General features: G+C 40.1%; 1 protein-coding gene across 6 annotated transcripts in view; it reads right to left on the bottom strand.

Moving 5' to 3' along the window:
• BBS9 (Bardet-Biedl syndrome 9) overlaps positions 1-17,541 on the bottom strand; it is a 420,670-nt gene that overhangs the window by 308,734 nt on the left and 94,395 nt on the right. For all 6 annotated transcript variants that reach the window (XR_009551114.1, XM_060195812.1, XM_060195813.1 and 3 more), the window contains 3 exons: positions 11,883-11,967; positions 1,733-1,916; positions 272-401 (listed from right to left, as the gene is read on the bottom strand). Coding sequence is in view for 5 of the 6 variants with exons in the window: in XM_060195812.1 (XP_060051795.1) it covers positions 272-401; positions 1,733-1,916; positions 11,883-11,967 (399 nt within the window). In the remaining variant the exon portion in view is untranslated. The remainder of the gene's footprint in view (positions 1-271; positions 402-1,732; positions 1,917-11,882; positions 11,968-17,541) is intronic.

Below are 17,541 nucleotides of genomic sequence, written 5' to 3'. Positions count from 1 at the left end.
AAATGTTTTAAAGAATTGCTTGATTAATATTCTTTTGTTTATTTTTATCTATATTACCAGAATAAGTATAAAGTACAACTTTCATACTCTATTTTTCTGAATCATTACACTGAGGGGTTAGTGGCTTATAGTAGGGTAGTTGACACAAAGGTACAATTTCTCACCTCCCCTTCACAGATGTCTTCAGCCCACTCTCACCCCCAGCGTAGGTCCTTCCCCATCATCATGAGCAGGCCCTAAGACTCTTTTTTAAGCATGTCAAATTACTTACTGCAAACAGCCCACTCTTACTGCTACAGGGACATGAGGAAGCTGAGTGGCCCACTTAAGTGTCACATCTTGATAAATATGCAACAGACGGTTATGGTTCCCAACCAAAGTATTTACTGTTCCTTCAGAAACTGTAAGTAGAAAAATAGAATAGTAAGAAAATGGTCATTTGCAACAGTATATCATATCCCTTTAAAAGAATTGATAATACAAGGGGCTGGGTGGTGGCCCACATGTTGTAATGCACAAGGACCCAGGTTCAAGCCCCCAGTCCCCACCTGCAGGGGGAAGCTTTGCGACTGGTGAAGTGGGGCTGCAGGTGTCTCTCTTTCTCTCTCGCTCTCTATCTCCCCCTCCCTCTCGATATCTGCATGTCTCTAGCCAATAAATAAAATAAAGCTAATTTAAAGAAAATAATTTATAATACAAACTAATTTTAACAGTCTGATCTTACTGCAGAAAGGTTATAAGTAATAAAATTATCTTTAAATTCAAACTACCAATATCAAGAAGAAAAACACTATTTATAACATGGGTGGGGAACCTTTTTGCTGCGAAGTCATTTGTATATTTATAACTTCATTCACAAGCCAGAAAAAATTAGAAACTTGAAAATTAGCATTGAGGGCCCAGGCATTGGCATAACTAGTTAAGCGCACACATTACAGTGCACAAGGACTTGGGTTCAAGTCCCTGGTCCCCACATGCAGATGGGAAGCTTCACAAGTGGTGAAGCAGGGTTGCAGGTATCTCTCTCTCTCTCTCCCTCTCTATCTCCCCCTCTCCTCTTACTTTCTATCTGTCTCTATCCAATAATAAAAATAAATAATTTTTTTAAATTATTATTTAAAGATGCTATTTAAAAAAGCATGACTTTATTGAATTTCAAATCTGCCTGCAGTGACCTTCACAGGGCCAGACCAAATAATTTACTGGAGTGTACATGGCCTAAGATTCTCTTGAACAGCCATTTGGTGTTTTGTTTGTTGTAATTTTGACTTCTTTTCTTATTATTATCTATTATATATTATAAAGATTTACTGGATAGAGACAACCAGAAATTGAGAGGAAAAGGGTGATAGGGTGATAAAAAGGAGGAGGGAGAGAGAGAGAGAGAGAGAGACACCTGCAGCACTGCTTCACTACTTGTGAAACTTTCCCTGCGTGTGAGAACTGGGGGCTTGAACCCAGGTCCTTCTGCATTGCAACATGTGCGCTCAGCAGGTGCACCACCACCCAGCCCCCGTCAGTCATTTTGAATGAAGTAAAATGACTCACAAAACGAATTGAGTGGCTTGTATCAAACTTCTACTCCAAGTTTTTTAATTTAAAGTGTTCATTACATGTTCAGTATAAATCTATGGTCCTAAACGTCTAAAACGGCCATACTTGAGTGTGGCTTTTTATGAACATTACAATATGATCTTACGTATAGAAAAGAAGAGTAAAGCTTTCTACACACCTGAGCAATATGGGAGAAAACAGCTTGGGTTACAATCGAGTTTCTTCATGAATCGAATTTGTCCATTCTCTCTCAGGCAAAAAAAGTTTCTCTCACCAAGAACAAAAACAGAAGATGCTGACTGATTAAAGGAGACAATGCAAATATCAAGGGCTTGCTCCCCAATATTTAGAGTCCAATCCGCCTGCAAAACAAAAGCCAAGAGACACTGAGCTGCAAAGCCGGAACGTTTCACTCAGTCTGTTATCGGTGCAGAAAGGATTTGCTGTACAATAAGGAAGACAATAAAGACTGGCTAGTCCACAGTCACCTTTTGTGTGCTATAACCAAATTTTAATCTCTCATAGACTCTAGTAGGTCTTGCTCCATCTTTTACCAGATTGCACTGCCTGCCTATTCAGTAATTTAAAATTAATATAGAAATTTAATGAAGGAATTAGAATATTTAACATAGAAAACTATAAAATAATGATGAAAGAAATTAAAGAAGAGTGAGTCGGGCGGTAGCGCAGTGGGTTAAGGGCATGTGGCGCGAAGCGCAAGGACCAGCGTAAGGATCCCAGTTCAAGCCCCTTGCTCCCCACCTGCAGGGGAGTCACTTCACAGGCGGTGAAGCAGGTCTGCAGGTGTCTGTCTTTCTCTCCCCCTCTCTGTCTTCCCCTCCTCTCTCCATTTCTCTCTGTCCTATCCAACAACGACGACATCAATAATAACTACAACAATAAAACAACAAGGGCAGCAGAAGGGAATAATTATTTTTTAGAAAAGCACTTAAAAAAAGAAAGAAAGAAATTAAAGATGCAAATAACTAAAAAGATAAGCTGTCTTCATGGATCAAAAGAATTAATATTAATAAAATGTCTAAACTACGCAAAATAACGTATAGACTCAAATCCTATCAACATTTGCAATGTTTTGTTTTGTTTTGTTTTCAGAAATAGAAACAAACAATGCTAAATTCATGTGGAAAAAACAAAATTCCCAAACAGTCCAAGCACTTTTGAGTAAAACGTCCCCAAACAGGAAGTATCACACTACTTGATATCAAAATATACTCCGCAGAGGCCAGCAGGTAGCTCACCCTGTAAGGGCACATTCTTCTGTGTCTGAACCCCTGAGGGAAGTCCCCAAAGGAGGAACACATGACATGAGGGCAACTCCATGAGTCTGGAGCAATACTATGGCGTCTCTCCCCTCTGTCTCTGTCTTTCTCTTTCTCTTTCTCCCTTTCCCCAGCCCCACTCAAAAAGTAGAGAATAGAAAGTTTGGTAAGGGAGGCTGCTTGGCGTTCTCACCCATGGGAGGTTATGGATTATACACATATAAACTGCAGAACTGTACTAATCAGAAAAGCATAATACAGATATTGTATTGTGGACACACAAGAGTGGTCCAGGAGGTGACACAATGGATAAAATGTTGGGCTCTCAAGAATGAGATTTCAAGTTCGATCCCTGGCAGCACATGTACCAGAGTGATATTCTGGTTCTCTCTCTCTCTCTCTCTCCCCCTATCTCTCTCTCTCTCTCTCTCCTATCTTTTTCATTAAAAATTAAATAAAATATCAAAAAAAAAGGCACATAGATCAGTAAAGCAGAAATAGGGAAACGAGAAATATCTTCATGTTTTTACAATTACCTGATCTTTGACAAAGCTATAAATAAAACACAATTTGGAAACTATGATCTTTTCAAAATATGGTGTTAGAAAAATACATCTGGAAAAAGACATCTGTTTCAAGACACATACAGGAATCAACTAAAACAGATTACAAACCTAACAATAGGAGTTAAAATTGTAAGGACTAGGGAGATAGTACAGTGGTTCTGCACAGAGGCTGCCATGTCTGAGGTCCTATTGTCCCCAATACCACAGTAAGCCGGAGCTGAGTAATGCTCCTAGTGACAATAAAAATTTGGTGTGGTAGCACACCTGGCTGAGCACACACACCATAGTGTGCAAGGACCCTGGTCCCCACCTGCAGGGAGGAAGCTTCACAAGTGTTGAAACAGGGCTGCAGGTGTCTCTGTGACTCTCAATCTTCCCCTCCCCTCTCAATTTTTCTCTGTCTCTATCCATAATAAAGAGATAAATAATAAATAAAACTTTTAGAAGATAATACCAGAAAAAAAAAACTTATTGACATTGGTCTGGGCAGTGAAGTGATTATTATTATTATTATTATTATTATTATTATTTCAGAAAAGCACAGATAACAAAATTAAACATTGACAAAGTGAATTGTACTAAACTGAAAAGTTCCTTCACAGCAAACACAAACAAACACCTGGTTAAGCAGACACAGCACTACGCACAGGGTCAGCGCAAGAATTTGGGTTTGAGGCCTCGCTCCCCCACCTGCAGCAGGGATGCTACAGGTCTGTAGGTGTCTGCATCTCTATCTACCCCTCCCCTCTCAATTTCTCTCTGTCCTATCCAAGAAAATAGAGATTAAAAAATATATATCCATCTGGAGTGGTGGGTTCATAGTGTTGGCACTGAGATAACCCTGAGAGATAACCCTGGAGACCAAAAACATAAAAAAAGAAAAGAGAAAAGAATAGGGAACACCTCAGTCTTAAGAAATCACATGGTCTGACTTTAAAATGAACAAAAGATTAAAATGTACTGGCAACCTAATCAACGCAATGATTGCCACCTCAACATGCTTCACCTCAGACTGTGTCCAGAGACTTCAGGTGTGGAATGACAACCCTTCAGCTTCATTATTCGGGTGAGACCTTTCCTTTCATAGTATTCTCTAATTCCAGCCTGGGGAAGTTCACTTTCTAACAAAGTCCCAAAACCTAGATATACACCAGGTTCTGTGAGAGAGAGCATATGTTCACACGTATCCATAAACTACTGCAAAATATATGCCTGAAAGCAGAAGTACACTAGAGTTTGCAGTGAGTACCCCCCCCCCAACACTTCCTCTCCACTATTCCAAGCTTTGGGCCCATGATTGCTCAACAATTTGTTTGGCTTTGTATGTTAACTCTCTTTTCAGCCACCAGGTTCCAGATGCCACCAGGATGCCGGCCAGGCTTCCCTGGACTGAAGACCCCACCAATGTGTCCTGGAGCTCCGCTTCCCCAGAGACCCACCCTACTAGGGAAAGAGAGAGGCAGACTGGGAGTATGGACCGACCAGTCAATGCCCATGCGGGGAAGCAATTACAGAAGCCAGACCTTCCACCTTCTGCAACCCACAATGACCCTGGGTCCATGCTCCCAGAGGGATAGAGAATAGGAAAGCTGTCAGGGGAGGGGGTGGGATATGGAGATTGGGTGGTGGGAATTGTGTGGAGTTGTACCCCTTGGTTTTGTTAATTTGTCCTACCCTATGGTTTTGTTAATTTATCCTTTCCTAAATAAAAAATAAATTAAAAAAAAAAGAAATCACATGGTCTGACTTTAAAATGAACAAAAGATTAAAATGTACTTTTCTTGAAAGATGACATAAAATGGTATGCATTACTATGAAAAGTGTCCAACATCACAAATGATCAGGGAAGCACAAAGCAAGCCCACAAATCAGCTATGACTTCATTCCTGTTAAAGATGACTATTACCGAGATAACAAGAGGTAACAAGTATTGGTGAGAGACAAAGAAAAACAGACTAACACCGTGGAAATGAAAATTGTTATAGCTATGGCCAACTATATGGACGTTCCTCAAAACATAAAAATAAAAATATGACGTAGCAAGCACATTTCTGAGTGAACAGACAAAGGAAATGAAAGCAGGACACTGAAGAAGTCATCAGTACTTCCATGTCAATCGCAGTGTTATTCACAACACACAAGATGCAAAAGCAGCCTATGTATCTGCTGATGAATGACTGGATAAAAAACTGTTATAGATAACATGTGATATTACACATACACACAGTAAAAAAGAAATGCTGGAACCAGGGAGAGAACACAGCCATATCACACAGGACTTGCATGTGAGAAGTCTGAGGTTCAATTCCTGGGGTCACCAATAGCCAGTGGTGTTCTTGTTTAAAAAAAAAAAAGGTAGAGGGGTGTGTGTGTGTAGGGGGGAGGTACGTCCTGTCATCTGCAATGACACAAATGAATTTTGAAAGACACAATACTAAGTGAAGTAATTTACTCAGAAAACTACAAACATTGTATGATCATACTTAAATGTGAAATTCAAAATAACAAGCCCATAAGAGCAGAGGGTTTGGGGTTGGAGGGAGCTGGGTGATCTCAGGGTATAGAATGCCAGGGAAGCCTCAGGAGCAAGCTCTGGAAATCTGATGGGCAGCACGGGGGCTGTAGTTAGAATTCTGTTCAGTGCAGATGAAACCTATTAGTTGAGATCTTAATAAAAAAGAAAACTATGATAAGTGATATATACACAATGGAATACACTCAGCTATTAAAAATGGTGACTTCACTGTTTTCAGCCGATCTTGGATGGACCTTGAAAAATTCATGTTGAGTGAAATAAGTCAGAAACAGAAGGATGAATATAGGATGATCTCACTCTCAGGCAGAAGCTGAAAAACAAGATCAGAAGAGAAAGCACATGTAGAACCTGAACTGGAATTGGTGTATTGCACCAAAGTAAAAGACTCTGGGGTGTGTGGATGGGGAGAATACAGGTCCAAAAAGGATGACAGAGGACCTAGTGGGGGTTGTATTGTTATGTGGGAAACTGAGAAATGTTATACATGTACAAACTATTGATTTACTGTCAAATGTAAAACACTGGGACCGGGTGGTGGCACACCTGGTTGAGCGCACATGTTACAGTGCTCAAGGATCTGGGTTCAAGCCCCGGTCCCCACCTGCAGGGGGAAAGCTTTGCAAGTGGTGAAGCAGGGCTGCAGGTGTCTCTCTCTTTCCCTATCTATCTCCCCTACCCTCTCGTTCTGGTTGTCTCTATGCAATAAATAAAGATAATAAATTTTTTTTAATTATAAAAAAATGTAAAACACTAATTCCCCAACAAATAAAATTTAAAATATATTAAAATATCTGATAAAATATGCAATTTATATGCAGTTGAACAAAGAGGCAAATGTCTTCATGTAAAAGAACAATCTGGAAGAAGATAACAGACAGCACAACGGATATAAATAAATGTATTGGGAGTCGGGTTATAACACAGCGGGATAAGCGCACATGGCATGAAGCGCAAGGAACAGCATAAGGATCCCGGTTCGAGCCCCCAGTTCCCCACCTGCAGGGGAGTCACTTCACAAGCAGTGAAGCAGGTCTGCAGGTGTCTGTCTTTGTCTTCCCCTCCTCTCTCCATTTCTCTCTGTCCTATCTAACAACGACAACATCAATAACAACAACAATAACTACAACGACAATAAAGAAACAAGGGAAAATAAATAAATATAAAAAATTTTTAAAAAGATAAAAAAAATGACTGTATCAAATTATCACAATGTGAACTGGGATTTTACATTGAGAAGTCATTCAGTTTGGCTCAAGTATAGTTTACCTATAAGAAAAGCTCATGCTGAATGCTAGACATGAACATCAACCCACAGAAGTCACATTTCTCACTACACTTTCATAAACGAGCATCCTAGCCTTATATGCCAATTGTCTGTAATGTGGGGTGATGTGTTCCTGACTCTCAGGTGACAATTCATTCAAAGTGTAAAAGCAAAATAAGTTCCTCGGGCACAAAATGAAATCCAACCATAGAAGACTTGCAAGTCACTAGATGCTGAGAGCCGTGCTCTGGGACATCCCCTCAGGGAAAGTACCATGTTCTAAATCAGCAAGTCTCAAATACAGATGTGTACTAAGCCCAGCTACTGTACAATGTCTTCCACTTCTAGTTAATTGCAAAAAGGAAGGCAAAAGGTGACATCCCTCCCAAAACAACCACTACACACCCAAGAAACAATGGTTTGCAAGGCTTGGATTACTAGACAACAAAAGACAGCCACCATTTGAAGAAAGAAAACTAGTGAATGAGAGGACCGCTCCAAGCATGAGTCTTCAGCAGCACAGGAAGGAGAGCAAGGGCAATGACATGCAAACTTCCTGTTCGTTTGTTTGTTTGTTTCTTACTGGATAGAGACAGCAACTGAGAGCAGAGACGGAGAGAGAGAGAGAGAGAGAGAGAGAGACCTGCAGCACTGCTTCACCACTTGTGACATTTACACCCAGCAAGTGGAAAACGGGCTTGAACCTAGGTCCTTGCGAACTGTAACATGTGTGCTTAACCAGGTGCCCCACCACCTGAGCCCTCCAGCAGACTTCCTGAGCTAAGGAGATAGAAGAGTCTGGGAAAAGCAAGATAGTTTGCTTGAGCTGGCAAGATAGCATGTCAAAGAGGAGAGAGCACAACAGATGAAACTCTGAAGTTTGTTTTGACCAGCACATTCATAAAAAGAAACTGTCCGAAGTCAAGAAAAAGAATCATTCACAAAGATAATACAGTAATAGTGCCCAGCATTCACACAAAGCCTGGAACACTGCCTGTGCCCATCAGCAAGACTGGAACACATCATAATTTAGATGAAGCTGGATAGAACACTCAAAGATTTTGCCTGGAGTCGGAACTAAGGAGCCTTAAAATGACCACTGGTCTGTTATGATCCCTTATAGTAAGACTTTAAAAAAGCAAGACCCAAAAGGATCTGTCTCTGAGTAGCATACATATGTCCCAAAATCAACCCAAAAACAATTACAGGAATACCAAAATATCTGACATCCAACAAAACAGAATTGGTTGTATCTCACATTAATTAATAAAAATGTAAAAGAGAAAATAACAGAAAAAAATTTCGTCTTTTTTTTTTTTTCGGGAGGGGGGGGAGATTGTTTACAAGATAGCTGTAGACGCCTGGATCCGATTTCTCACCTCTCCACAAGTGTCTGCACACCACTCGCACCAGGTCCTCCTCCACGGTCCACAACAAGTGTCTGCACACCACTCGCACCAGGTCCTCCTCCACGGTCCACAACAAGTGTCTGCACACCACTCGCACCAGGTCCTCCTCCACGGTCCACAACAAGTGTCTGCACACCACTCGCACCAGGTCCTCCTCCACGGTCCACAACAAGTGTCTGCACACCACTCGCACCAGGTCCTCCTCCACGGTCCACAACAAGTGTCTGCACACCACTCGCACCAGGTCCTCCTCCACGGTCCACAACAAGTGTCTGCACACCACTCGCACCAGGTCCTCCTCCACGGTCCACAACAAGTGTCTGCACACCACTCGCACCAGGTCCTCCTCCACGGTCCACAACAAGTGTCTGCACACCACTCGCACCAGGTCCTCCTCCACGGTCCACAACAAGTGTCTGCACACCACTCGCACCAGGTCCTCCTCCACGGTCCACAACAAGTGTCTGCACACCACTCACACCAGGTCCTCCTCCACGGTTCACTGGGTTCTCAATACCCGGCCCTGTGTCCTCTCCCTACCACAAGTCCTTTTGGTTTCCTGCAATATACTGCCCAGTCTGAGCTTCTCCTTGTGCTTTCCACTTCCTTCCTTGTTATGCACAATGAAGAGATAAATCAATTAAATGGAAAAAAAAAAAAAAAAACCTCCAAATTCCCTGCACTGAAGTAACATTGGTAGTAGGTGGTGTGGGATAGGACATATTTGGGGCAGATATGAAATTGTACCGCTGAGGCAACAGACTTTTCTTTCAATTTTATTATCTTTATTTATTTACTAGACAGAGACAGGCAGAAACTGAGAGGGAGGGGGAGACAGAGAGACAGAGAGACACCTGCAGCCCGGCTTCACCACTTGCAAAGCTTTCCCCCTGCAGGTGGGGTCCGGAAGGCTGGAGCCTGTGCCTGTGCGCCCAGTAACATGTGGTCTAGAGACAGGTCACACACCAGATGGGAAAGTGAACTTGAAATCACAGCAATAGAAATCGTCCCAAATGACATTTTTAATTTTTTTACATTTATTTACTTATTTATTTATTTTCCCTTTTTTGTTGCCCTTGTTGGAATAGGTAAGAGTCTCCAAAGGACATCCTTTCCAGAAGATAGAGTATACAATGGGAAAAAATGCTGAGAGATTACAAAAATTTTTCTAATTTTCATTGAAAAAAATTAATTTAGATACAAGAATCATAAAAAAATCCTAACAACAAAAAAGAAAAAGAAAACTATTGAATAAGTACCTATACAACAGTAAAATCGAATTGCTCAAAATGTCATACATTAACATTTATAGTAACAAATTACAGTAGCAGGAGCTATATGACTCTAATGTCTATATTATTACTACAGTGTTTGCAAATTTGGTGCAAAGCCGTATCACATTTACTTCATTTATTGATTGTGCTCTTACACTCACTTCGTTGAAGAAAAAAATAAGTGCTTTCATTTCATTCTACATTCTTTCCAAGTGAGCTTCTTCTTTTCTACCATGTCCTATAACATCAATCCTGCCACTAAAAACTACACTTCTCTAACATCCTTATTTCCTTCATATTTGAAACTCCACATGATTCTACAGTTTCATGTGACCACATCTCAAGATAAATTTGCTATTTGCATCATCATTTCCAGTTCCTCCTACTCTTCACCTTCCTCGGTTAGGAGTTCACGGTCATCACCTGTGTCGTCACTGTCCTTGAAAGGAGAATTTATCCCTTACAATGGCTGAAGTGCTCAGATTCCCACCTCTATCTGGGAGCTACTTTTTTCTTTGCAGGCTGTGAACCTTTCTCTTTAACTGGGGGTATGTATTTGACCACATGTCTAATAATAGAAATATTTTTGTCCATTAAAGGGACACTTTCTATTTTCTTTTTTATTTTACTAGTTTCTAATCACTTCAGTTAAAAGTGACCATCCAAGGGGGTTGGGCGGTAGCGCAGCGCGTTAAGCGTACATGACACAAAACACAGGGACAGGCATAAGGATCCCAGTTCGAGCCCCCAACTCCCTACCAGCAGGGGAGTTGCTTCACAGGCAGTGAAGCAGGTCTACAGGTGCCTATCTTTCTCTCCCCCCTCTCTGTCTTCCCCTCCTCTCTCAATTTCTCCCTGTCCTATTAAACAACAACATCAATAACAACAATAGTAACCACAACAACATTAAAACAACAAGGGCGACAAAAGGGGAAAAAATAGCCTCCAGGAACAATGTATTAGTGGTGCAGGCACCGAGCCCCAGCAATAACCCTGGAGGCAAAAAAAAGGAAAGAAAGAAAGAAAGAAAGAAAGAAAGAAAGAAAGAAAGAAAGAAAGAAAGAAAGAAAGAGAGAGAGAGAGAGAGAGAGAGAGAGAGGGAGGGAGGGAGGGAGGGAGGAAGGGAGGAAGGAAGGAAGGAAGGAAGGAAGGGAGAGGAAATATATATATTTTAAAGCAGTTATCGAAAATATATTTAAAGAAATAAAAATGTGCAGTATTAATAAAAGTCAATGGAGACAGCAAATAAATCTTAACAAAGATAAAGTATCCAAAGACATACTCTAAAAGTGAAAAGTATTAATACCAAAATGCTCAGTAGTTGAGCTCAATTCATAAAAAAATGACAAAAGAAAAATTCAGCAGCTTTGCAAAAAGTTCAACTCATGAAATTCAATTTAAAAAATCTCCACAGAATAAAAATAGACAGGGAGGTAGGCAGCTGTGCTAAGACATCAAGCAATTTCACGTATATGAAACTGGATTCTGAGGAGAGTGAGAAAGTGACCAAAAACTCTTGTATACTGGTAAATAAAACTCTTGGATATGGCGGCAGGTCTGCAGGTATCTATCTTTCTCTATTCCTCTCTGTCTTCCCATCCTCTCTCTCAACTTCTTCCCTGTCCAATAACAACAATAACAACCACAACAAGGGCAACAACAAGAAGACCAAAATGGGAAAAGTAGCCTCCAGGAGCAGTGGATTCATAGTGCTGGCACTGAGCCCCAGCAATAACCCTGGAGGTTAAAAAAAAGAATGACCATTCCAGACATCTATAATTCCTGAGCTGCCTTCCTACAGTCTGTTGTTAAGACTATGGCTATGGCCAGGTATGTGTCTCCATTGCTCAATAACCAAATGAATTCTTGGATCATTCACACAGAAAAGAAAAATGGTTTCAATGTTTTTTTAATAACTTCTCAGTAGTTATCACCAGAACAAACATCTTCAATTAGATAGCACTAGTAAAATTTTGATAGAATTTTTTAAATGTCTTACAATCAATCTTTTTCCAGAACCAAGTTTTTGATGTTCAGCCTCCTGTTTTTTATCTGCATCTGATGCGAAAGCAAGAACTTGGTACCTGTTGGGGGAAAGAAACATGGAATAGTTGCGAGTTACCTTATAGTTAAAAGATGTAAATCATCCCAAACTTTAAAGGCACATAATTTGAAACAAGCTTATGGAAACAAAAGTAAATAATCATTCATCTTTTTTTTTTTTTTTAAATCTTTATTTATTTATTTATTGGATAGAGACAGCCAGAAATCTAGAGGGAAGAGGGCGATAGAGAGCCAGCTGCAGCCCTGCTTCACCAGTCTCAAAGCTTTCCCCATGAGGAAGGGGGGGCAGGGGCTTGAACCCAGGTCCTTGTGCATTGCAACATGTGCGCTCAACCAGATGTGCCACTGCCTGGCCCCCATTCACCTTATTAATCACCTTTTCCCTTGCTTTTCAGAGCTGTAAAATTTAAGGTTGGCATCTTATTGAACGATACTGTGAAACAAGGCTATATAAAACTGTTAAAATGAAATTATAACCTTATGGAACAAAATTCAACAATGGGAAAATAGTTCTATCAACACAAGAAAAACAGTTCTGCTATGTATGCCATATAGTATGATATGCAGCCAATAACAATACTCAAGAAATAACAAGCAGGGCCAGGTGGTGTGCGACTGGTAGAGTGTGCACATGGTGCACGAAGCCCCCAGTTCAAGCCCCCAGTTCCCACCTGCAGAAAGGAAGCTCCGTGAGTTGTAAACAGTGGTATAGGTATGTCTCTACCCCTCCTACCTACCACTTCCCTCTTAACTTGTGTCTATGAAAATAAATAATTTTTTTTAAAAGGAAGCATCAAAAAAAGAACTTGCATCAAAACACTAAAAAAAAAATGGAAATAATCAAAATCGTGGTTGGGAAGGGAGTTCAGTGCATGGACACAGGACTTAAATGCATAGGAGTCCCTAACACCACATATGAAAGAAAGGAAAAGTGTTTTGATTACTCATTCTGTCTAATCAAAGTAGAATAAATATCAAAAAACCATGCAAAGCAGCCAGGTGCAACATACATACTGTTAATCACAACCTATGTTATGGCTCCCAGAAGTGAATTTAAGGTCCAGTTAAACCACTTACTAGTCGAGTGAAGTATTATTACAAATTAATCAGTCAGATCTTGTCTACCCAACTGCACAATGTGAAGAATAGCTTGAATTCAAGCATTAATTTAAACATTGAAAACAAATTTAGTGCCTAGAATAGTATCTGCTATATATTAGCTACAAAATTACACACTGATGGTTTAAAAACAGATATATATATATTCACTCTGATATACAAATATTGGGTTGTTGGAAGAATGATGCATTTTCAATGTATTTCTCTGCAAAAATATATCCTGACTTTTCTTATACTGCAACACATTAAGGTAAAATGAAGCAAACTGAATCATCATTTCCTAGTATCAGTTTAAAAATTCAGGAGTCGGTCAGTAGCACAGCGGGTTAAGTGCAGGTGGCTCAAAGCACAAGGACCCGTAAGGATCAAGGTTCAAGCCCCCGGCTCCCCACCCGCAAGGGAGTCACTTCACAGGCGGTGAAGCAGGTCCCCAGGTGTCTCTCTTTCTCTCCCCCTGTCTTCCCCTCATCTCTCCATTTCTCTCTGTCCTAACAACAATGACATCAATAACAACAATAACTACAACAACAATAAAAAAACAAGGACAACAAAAGGGAAAATAAATATATATATAAATAAAAATTAAAAAAGAATTAAAAATCCTATAGGGTCTTGGTCCATACTCCTAGAGGGGGGACAATGACTAGAGGCCTCTGAGCTCCAGTCCCACCAGGACCCACAAACAGGGAAGCAGGTCTGCAGGAGTCTTTCTCTGCTCTAAAAGAAAAAAAATAATAAAGTGGCTGTAGGAGCAGTGAATTTGTAGTGTAGGCACTGAACCCCAGCAATAACCCTGGAGGAAAAAAAAAAAAAAAAAGATGATGAGACCACAGCTGGACCCCTATGGAACTAACCTTGACGATTAATTTTATAGATGGTTAATTTCTAGCAGATACCAAACCACTAGATAATGATATGGGCACTAATGAGATTGTTGCAAAAAAAAAAAATACAAAGCTTTTGACCCTTTTGAAGACTCTTATATAACTACAAAGGGTCATTATTTCATCAGAGTAATAACTGAGCCCTTACAGTGACTTCATTAAGATCAAAACAGCAAGCAGAGACACAGCCAAACTAGACGCCTGGCTTCCAAAGCCAGACTATTTCTCTTCCTGGAAGACAACTCAGAAGATTCTCTTGTTACTAAACGTAACTGACAGTAAATTTAGGTGATGACAAGCTTACAGCAGCATCTGTTTTGAGATTCTTTCTTAAATCCTCTTAGTGTGACCAGTAACATACATGGAAATCTATTTCAAAAATCAAACCATTCTCAGCAGACTAGGAAATACAAAAATAAAAACTTGATTTTTTTCTCTCCACTGAACTATTGAGTAATATATGATATAGAATAAAATCCTGAGGTCTTTAGCCGAGGAGGTGGCACAGTGAATAAGAAATTGAACTCTCAAGCCTGAGGTCCCAAGTTCAATCCTGGTATCACTCGTACCAAAGTGATTCTCCAAATAGAGCATGAAGACCTATGTTTAAGTCCCTGACCTTGCAAACGAGAAACTTCACAAGAAGTGATGTGTGGAGTCCTCTCCCTCTCTCTCTCTCTCTCCCCTCGCCACCCCCGTCTCTCACCCTGTCTCTCACCCTCTAAAGGAGAAAGACAGAGAATGAGACTGGCTGGAGCAGACAAACTGTGCAGGAAAAGGACATCCAGCAAAATGACAAAGAAAATTCCCAGAAAATACACCTGTTACTCCATCCAAATGCCCCTCCCTCTCCCCTCCTCGCCGGGTCCTGATGGAGTTGCAGTTCAGAGCCCTCTGGTCATCTTTCCCTATCATTTGTCCTCCACTGGGAGGATGGGCCAAAATTCCTTATGGTATGCAGAAGGTGGGAATTCTGGCTTCTGTAACTGCTTCTCTGCTGGACGTGGTCAATCCCTACCCCCAACCTTTTAACTTGGAGATTTCCACTAGAAGGGGAAGTTCTGGGTACAGAGTGTGACTATGTTCCTCCCAAAGAAGCTAAAACATTCTCAGTTACACTAGGTAGAACAATTTTCACTTCAAGACACCAATAACAAAACAGAACATTTCCTTATAAATGTAAACCATTCATCCCCCAGTAAAGAAGGTGGAAGGTCTGGCTTCTGTAATTGCTTCCCCACAGTAAACCATTAATTCCCCAATAAAGAAATTACAGGGAAAAAAAAAAGTCTTTCAAAATGGTTTGATGGGTCCCATCTCTGTTCTCAGATAATTGGAAATGATATTTTAAATCACATCAGTTAATCTTTACTTATTTTTTTTAAAAATATTTTATTTTGGGAGTCGGGCTGTAGCGCAGCGGGTTAAGCGCAGGTGGCGCAAAGCACAAGGACCCGCATAAGGATCCTGGTTCAAACCCTGGCTCCCCACCTGCAGGGGTGTCGCTTCACAAGCAGTGAAGCAGGTCTGCAGGTGTCTATCTTTCTCTCCCTCTCTCTGTCCCCCCCTCCCCTCTCCATTTCTCTCTGTCCTATCCAACAACAATAACAACAATAATAACTACAACAATAAAACAACAAGGGCAACAAAAGGGAATAAATAAATAAAAATAAATATAAAAAATATATAAAAAATATATATATATTATTTTAATGAGACACACACACACACAGAGAGACACGGAGACTCAGACACAGCAGAGGGCTGCTCAGCTCTGACTTCTAGTGGTGCTTGGGATTGAACCTGTGGACCCAGGAACCTCTGACATAACTATTATACTGTCTCTCCAGCCCTAGCAGCTATTTTTTCTTTTATCTTATTAAGATCAATAGGTCCCCCTCTCCGTCTTCCCCTCCTCTCTCCATTTCTCTATGACCTATCTGGCAACAACGACATCAATAACAACAATAATAATAACCATAATAATGATAAAAACTAGGGCAACAAAAAGGAAAATAAATAAAATAAATAAATAAAATATCTTTTAAAAGATCAATAGGATAACTAGGTATTCTAACAAAATCTTCCAACTACCCTAATTATTTCAGCTTAAAATACTTGTTCTTTTTTATATAGTTTAGAAATATCTTCTAAGGAAACACCATTCCTGTATTGTCATTTTTTCACTCTGTTGCTTTTGCATTGAAATAACCTGTTTTGTTGCACTGTCTCAAGCCCAACTGTCATCTTGGTTTTTTTCTGTTTCTTTTGTCTTTTGTTTTTTGCCTCCAGGGTTATTTATCGCTGGGGTTTGGTTCCTGCAATACAAATCCACTGCTCCTGGAGTCCATCTTGTTTTTTCTCCATTATTATTATTGTTTCCATTGTTGTTGGATAGGATAGAGAGAAATTGAGAGAGATGGGAAAGACAGAGAGGGAGAGAGAAAGACAGACACCTGCAGACCTGCTTCACCACCTGTGAAGCAACTCCACTGGGAAGTGGGCTGGGAAGACAGCATAATGGTTCTGCAAAAGACCCTCATGCCTGAAGTTCTAAGGTTCCAGGTTCAATCCCTAGCACCACCATAAGTAATACTCTGTTCTCTCTCATTAAATAAATCTTTATTTAAAATAAAAATAATAAAAGTTTCACTAGCTCCTCTTAGAATATACTTGAATTTGGTTTAAGATAAACATTGAAAATAAATCAAGACTTTAAAATATTTTCTATTCAGTGATGGCTTTCTATGAACTGGTCGTATATTATTTCTAGGCCAGCAAATTAGCTCACCTGGGTAGTGCACTGCTTGGCCGGGAGAGCCATGCAGATTTAATCCCAGACCCCAAGGCATTTGGTGAAAGCTCCAGTACTGTAGAATTTCTCCCTTCCTCTCTCTCTTTCTTTCTTTCTTCTTCTCCCCCCCCCCCTTTCTATTAGTGATTTAACACAAAAGTGTTAAGATTTCAGGAGCATATTTTCACAGACAGACATGGTGTCTGTATCAGAGATCTGTGGTACAGACAGATCTCACAAAGTTCAAAAGTTTGTCTATTTCTAACTGAAAAACTCAGCCCAGAGTGGAGAAGTTCCTACAGGGAATCCCCCACAATTTTCTTTTCTTTATTGGGGGGATTAATGGTTTATAGTCGACAGTAAGATACAGTAGTTGGTACATGTGTAACATTTCTCAGTTTTCCGCATAACACTCTAACCACCACCCCGCCCTACCCTATCTAGGTCCTCCTCCACCATCATGTTCCAGGACCTGAGCCCTCCCCCCACCTAATACTCCTTTACTTTGATGCAATACACCAAAAAAATAATAAATTAATGATTACTTTCAATTAAAAGATGCTAAACAGATTGAATCAAACCTCAAAAGAACTTACAATTTCCAAGATCCTATATACTATATAATGCCAGAAATTATCATTTCATTTCATTAAGCTTGAAAGTGTAAATAAAAATAGCATATTACTTCATGCTATAAATCCTCTTGACTGTCATTATTTCACAATAATTACACACTCTGTGCATTTTTACCATGATAAAAGGTCCACATAATGGATACAGCATGTGTTTGGTTTTTT

This window comes from Erinaceus europaeus, chromosome 8 (genome assembly GCF_950295315.1).
Source record: "Erinaceus europaeus chromosome 8, mEriEur2.1, whole genome shotgun sequence".
Taxonomy (NCBI): Eukaryota; Metazoa; Chordata; class Mammalia; order Eulipotyphla; family Erinaceidae; genus Erinaceus; species Erinaceus europaeus.
This window is presented reverse-complemented; position numbering and strand designations above follow the sequence as displayed.